We start from the raw sequence: 6,789 nt of genomic DNA on the forward strand, positions 1-6,789 counted from the left end.
AAATAAACAAAAATTTTCTTGATGCAGCATAATTTATTAAAAAGGTGATTTATAAAAATTTTGTTCTCAAATATTTTTCGATTTATTCCTATTAATAAATACATGATTTACATCACAAGTGTGAGGCAATTTACATACAAGAGTATTTAAAATTAGAAAAAAAATATTACATACTTCTGCAGTGCGTTTACAGCTTGAACGTTTTTATTTGGTTCCAATAGAACACCCATTAGAGAATCTTTACATAACATGTAAAAAGAAAATTTATTATTCAAAATATTAATGTGCAATCAATTATTGAATGAATGATTATTAAAACAAAACATTGAATTTTAAATTATTAATAAGTAACATACATATTAATAAGTACAGTTTTAAAAATAAAAAGTGTCTCCCGTTATCATGTGCACGTTATCATATATAAAAGAAAATAATTATTGACAACTTAAATATTAACATATTTTTTAAATTTTATTATTAAAATGTCTTAGAAGTTAATCTCTAAAAAGTATGTATAGATTGGATTATTTGTACTAAGAATTTTTAGTAATTTTATCTTTAGATAAACACATAATATATAAGAAAACTTTGTATTATCAAAAACTTTTAATCTTGAAATAGTTTCATATTTAAATATTTATAATTAATAATATTTTACAAATATGTTAAATTATATTAAACAAAGTATCAAATGAAGGGCTAGTGAGCCTTGCACGGAATTAGTGCTGTGATATCAAGTATATTTACAATAAAAATTAGCACCTAAACGTTTTGGTTCCGCCTCAGTGGGTGAAAAATACAAAATTTCTTAATACATTACATTAAAAGTCGCTCGTTAGCTATAAGGTCGCTTGTAGTAAAAATCGCTCGCGGTGAGATCTCTCGATGAAAGATCGTAGTGTAATGTGATCCGGTACATTGGTGAGTTTTTTGTCCCTGTTTCCATATATAAGAATAGGTTTCAATCTTATCATAAAAAACTTACAAACAGCCCTGAATTTATTGGATCGAGTCAGAGTAATTCAATATACATGTCTAAAATAATAGAGAATCCCTTCACAATCACATAATTAACCAAGAGTTACAGGACGACAACGAGTGTAAGAACAGTACCTTAAGTTAGTGTATAAAAATGAGATGTCATGCGGAACGTTAATCAGGCAGGTGAACAACATGAAATGAGAAAAGATAGCAAACGCTCCCCATCTCTGAAAGGGGAAGGGAATGAGTGTTTAGGAGGGGGTAAAAATATTTTTACTACATTACGATACATACGATTTTTACTACAAGTGACCTTATAGCTAACAAGCGACTTTTAATGTAATGAATAAGAAATTTTGTATTTTTTACCCACTGAGGCAGAGCCAAAACGTTTGGGTGCTAATTTTTATTCTAAATATACTTGATATCACAGCACTAACTCCGTGCAAGCCTCACTAGTTCTTCTATTGATAATTACTTTGTTTAATTATTAATTATATGAGCAAGTCTGATACTTTTTAAATTATGTTGTTTTACCACATGCAATTTTCCAAGTACAATTTTCTATATAATGTACATGGATAATTTCATTTCCATTTAATCCAACTGTTTCTAATTCATCTGTAAGTATTACGGATTGTTTAGCAAACGTATTAAAGAAATTTTGCATCATGTGTGAATTAAATGTTGGTGCAGTCATTTTCCTTATTCGAGTCCATATAGATTCTGAAATAATTATAATATAGGACTATGTAAAAAAATATATAATAAATAGTATTATAACATTAAAAGATTAATATAAGCAATATCAATGTAAAGGAATTTCAAGGAGATGTTATTATTATTAACTATTATTAAGTAATATCTATTTGAAATTATAAATAATATAAATAAAATATGATATAAAAGTAAATATAAATATTCATAATTATTACTTATAATAAATTTTTGATATTATAAATATAACACTATACATATAGCTATGCGTGATTCTCGAAAAGTCCGGAAACGCTAAAATATCTCGAAAATGATCAACTGTAGCAAATTAAAAATACGTAAGTGGCAAAGTTAAAGGATAATTTTAAAAAATGTACCTAATGGTGATAGTAGGAGTTGGGGTGAAATCTGCAAGGTCGTACAATGATCAAATTGAATTTTTAAAATAAAATCCTCCATTTTTGTTACATATTCTTGTAGTTTATTTCAAAAACTTTCTAAAATACTATAATAAAGTTAGCATTTATTTGACGTCGCGAGAGAGGGGGAATTCATTAGATGCAAGTGAGCATTAAGTAGGATTTAAATGGATGCTTTGAGCATCCATTTGCATGCCTCTCATCAATTTATTAGATTGCCTTCGGCAAACAATTGTGATATTACATACTTATACTCGGTTTGGAGCTATGGAGAAGCACGCGATTTGCGGTCACGTGTTATATAAATCGAAAATTGTAAGATTCACACTAAAAATTATATGGAAGCACCAAGATCCGCTTTGTACCGTGTTGACGTTTCAAGTTTTCAATTGTTAGTTAACATTCCACGGTCTCCTGATACTTACTATAATAAAGTATTTTTTTCATTAAATGTATTTTGACTTATGAGGCCTGAAAGTTTTGATTCCGCCGGAATTAATATCATCTCAGGTGCGAGCAACAGCTAATAAAACCTTTTGAATGTTTTGTTCAAGATCTTGAGCTTGACAACACACGTCAAAGTCATTGGGAATTGTCTCTCTTTTTTCAAAAATAAAAATAACAGGAATCTTAAATGGCCTTAATGTTAACGTACGCTATCAAGATCATGACCCTGAACAACATTTAAGAGATTTTAGTCGTTGTTCAGATATCTGGGATAATGTTAATATCGGCGCAATTGTAAAGAATTACCCTAAAAATAGGCCAAAAATGGCCTGTATTCTTGCCCTAGATTCCGGACTTCATTTTGATAATTAAAGGTGATAATAAACCATGAGATATTAAAGGCCCTTCCTAGTCACCGCGGCCATATTGGACTCGTGACGTCAGAAGCGAGAAACAGCGAGAAATGACCATAGAACTTACAGTACATGGAAGGGGAATGGGGAATCAAATAATGTCAAATGGAAGTGAGAAAGAGAATCTATACCCCTCTCTCTCACTCAGTTGATTTTTGAAAATGCGCAAGCGCGTCGTTTCCCGCTACAGAACTAAAAAGGTGCGCACGCAAGCCGCGCATGCGTAATTGCGAAAATCAACTTTGCAAGAGGGAGAGATATATCAGACGTGGATCTCTTTGTTCAACTTATGGGCAGTCCCCTTCCATGTATTATAAGTTCTATGGAAACATAGACTTATAAGATAAACTGCGCGCCCTATTGTTCTCGGTGAAGCAGAAGCTAGAGTGAGAGGGCTACACTCCACACTTCTCTTGTCCTTGTTCAATCGTTGGTGGGGAAAAGAAAAGAGGGGAGACCCGCGCCGCGCCGGCCGCCGTCAGCCGTGCCGACTCAGGAAACGAAAGAATCAGTGAACCACAGTGAACTAGTGTGAAGCAGCGAACCTTGCTTGGTGTGTGACTGTGAAAATAGTATCAGAATAGCAAAATATTAAACAGCAGTTTTGTTAAGTTTTATAAGTCTATATTCTTTCGTTTCCCGAGTCGGCACGGCTGACGACGGCCGGCGCGGCGCGGGTCTCCCCCCTTTTCTTCTCCCCACCAACGATTGAACAAGGACAAGAGAAATGTGGAGTGTAGCCCTCTCACTCTAGCTTCTGCCTCACCGAGAACAATAGGGCGCGCAGTCTATCTTATAAGTCTATATATGGAAATGACACATAAAAGTTTGTTGCGTACTATTTTTAAATAAAGAGGATTCGGATAAAATTAATAAATAGGATTGCTTTAGGAAACTTGTAAAAATGGATGGAAACTATCCTTTTCCCCCCAGTAAACAGTCGTAAAAGGCACGTAAAGTGAAGCTTATTCAAGCAAGAAAACTCACGATTTGATAGCTGTTGAAAGGAACGGAAAAGATACTTTTACGTATAAAATTCGACAATAACTATAGTTTCCATCCATTTTTACGACTTTGATAAATACGAGACAAGTCACATTTTCACAATTAAGCGCATAATAACAAAATGGCACACAAAATTTGTTGTCAACACTTTTCACAGTAGATCCGTTATTTTCTTCAATTGTCGAGTATTCTCTTCATATTCGACTGTGATTGATCAATTGGATCGTCGAAGGATCGTGTGTAGGGAGTATTAAGTCCATACACTCATTTCGTATGAAAAACACTTCGGGTTTTATTCACTGTTCCACATGTTATAAAGATATTATGCAATTTAATGTACGTAACTGAGTCCACCACATTAATTATACAGCACTCTGTCAACGAGTGGCGCGGTCAGTCCGGGTCGCAATCTGCGTTGTCGAGGGCTCGGCCTCGGTGGTGCGGCAGGTAAGGGTCGCATTCTCTGTTGTCGAGGACTCGGCCTCGTTCGGTGAGGACTCGGTCGCAATCAGCGAGGACTCGGCCTTGATTTCGAGGACTCGTCCTCCGGTGGCGTGAAGACTCGGCTTCCTTGCCAGGGGGGGTCGGCCTCCTACTGTGCGTGCGGCACGCTAGACCGGAACTCGCCACGCCGGCTGCGTCCGCTGCACGTATATCTGCGTCGCAAGTAGCGTCACTTCGAAGTCGTGACGTGGATTCGCGGCCCGTTCTGGAACGATCCGCGAGTCGCGAAATGTCTTATCGCACGGTCGATGTCTTAAATTCGTACTACGCCGAGCAGATGGAACGTTCGATGCGTCGACACAGCGTTCACAACTCGCGGCACTCTTCTCGGAGAGCTCGGTCTCGAAGGAAGAATAGTACTCGCGAATGTCTATCGAGAGAAGTCGGCACGCGTGTCTACTCGGATCGGAGGTCGAAAACGATTGATTGAGCGCTTCCGAAGGCTCATCATATAGTATATAGCGTTTTCTCCGCGTTGCATCCCGGTTGCTGACGCGTTATCTCATTGCAACGTCTCTCGATGTACCGGTTGGCTATCGAGCACGTCACTCGAAGGGGTGTTATTTCGTCACCAATGGGATCGTTACGGTGTGACGACGACGGCGTCCCGGTGGCGGCGACGGGGTCTTGTTCGTATGCGTGTTTTTGTAAAGTGAAAGTTTTATTGCTGCCAGATGTCTGCGATATATTTATTTGTCTGAGAGGCCGTGCCGGACCTCCGATAACGAATGCATAGTTTTCCGTTTGGGTGTACGACGCGGGTGATTCATCCGACTAGATTCTTTTGTTGGCGTCGCGTACAGGACTTTCACTTTTATTCTACGCAACATCAATTTTACATCAATTATACGATATCGGCATACAATTATTCTATAGAATTATCACGGTTTATGACTTAAAACACCGATATATTCGACGTATCATAGAACGGGCCTAATATACGACAAGAAGCTTCTAATTTCTACCGCGATATAGCATCAACGCGGAGTTCGTGGCTGACTAGGAAGGGCCCTTAATCCTCTGAAACTTTCAAATTGATCCTACTCTTTGTTGCCAAGTTATGAAACCTCAAAATTATCATTTTATGTCGTATTTCTCAAAATGGATCTTTGCATACGAATAGCTTTTAGGCAAAGCATTTTGGATAAAAGTGTTTCAGAAAAGTTGTAGGCTGTGAAAGGGTACATAAAATAATGACCTTCACTGTGACCTCGAAGACACTCCTAAAGGTCATTTGGAGGTCAACTTTTGATTTTTAAATAAGAACTTTTATATAAAGTAACGCTTGGAAGTGAAATGATTATGAGAAAATACTTTTTTGGATTGCGGGTTGAATAATAAAGGTGGCTTTGGGGTCAAAGTTGGTTTCATTACTTTTCTTGTTGTTTATTTCTACAATAAGAAAAAGCTTCCATTGGAAACTCTGAAGTGCTTCAGCTTTTCCACTGGAAAAGCTGAAGTTGATCTTGAGATAAACTTTAGAAATGTCTTCAAAGTCTAAATAAAGGCCTTCTATTTATCCTTACATGGCCTTGTTTACCTTACAAGCCCTACAATTTTTATTTAAAACATTTTTATCCGAAATGCTTTTTCTAAAAATTATTTACAAGCAAACAGAATAGTAGAAACTCTTTCTTATTGTAGAAATAAACAACAAGAAAAGTAATAAAACCTACTTTGATCCCAAAGCCACCTCTATTATTTAATCTTCGGTCCAAAAAAGTACTTTCTAATCATCATTTCACTTCCAAGCGTTACTTTATATAAAAGTTCTCATTTAAAAATCAAAAGTTGATTTCCAAATGACCTTGGAAAAGTTTGGAAAAGTGTTTTCAAGGTTACAGTGAAGGTCATCATTTTCTTGTACTCTTTCACATCCTACAACTTTTGTCTGAAACATTTTTCTCCAAAATGCTTTGCCTAAAAGCTATTCGCATGCAAAGATCCGTTTTGAGAAACACGGTATAAAATGATAACTTTGAGGCTTCATAACTTGGCAACAAAGAGTAGGCTTAATTTGAAAGTTTCAAAAGATTAGTGCCTCATGGTTTATTATCATTTATTACCAAAATAAAGTCCGGAATCGAGAGCGAGAATACAGGCTATTTTTGGGGTCATTCTTTCAAGCTTCATAATTGAGATATGTACTTAAGGGCCCTTTCCAGTCAGCCACGAACTCCGCGTTGACGGTGGCGACGCTATATCGCGATAGAAATTAGAAGCTTCTTGTCGTATATTAAGCCCGTCCTATAATACGTCATATATCGGTGTTTTAAGTCATAAACCGTGATAATTCTACAGAA

The 6,789-nt window shown here is 36.3% G+C and overlaps 1 protein-coding gene across 1 annotated transcript in view; it reads right to left on the reverse strand.

Moving 5' to 3' along the window:
• Positions 1–134: 134 nt before the first annotated feature.
• Positions 135–6,789, reverse strand: part of LOC105448113 (cytochrome P450 4C1-like) — a 22,553-nt gene continuing 15,898 nt past the window's right edge. Inside the window, exons 4-5 of the mRNA XM_011686482.1 lie at positions 1,519–1,707; positions 135–238 (exon numbers count right to left, since the gene is read on the reverse strand). Coding sequence (XP_011684784.1) covers positions 153–238; positions 1,519–1,707 — 275 coding nt within the window. The 3' untranslated portion in view covers positions 135–152. The remainder of the gene's footprint in view (positions 239–1,518; positions 1,708–6,789) is intronic.

Source organism: Wasmannia auropunctata, unplaced genomic scaffold (genome assembly GCF_000956235.1).
Source record: "Wasmannia auropunctata unplaced genomic scaffold, wasmannia.A_1.0 LD336116.1, whole genome shotgun sequence".
NCBI classification, from domain to species: domain Eukaryota; kingdom Metazoa; phylum Arthropoda; class Insecta; order Hymenoptera; family Formicidae; genus Wasmannia; species Wasmannia auropunctata.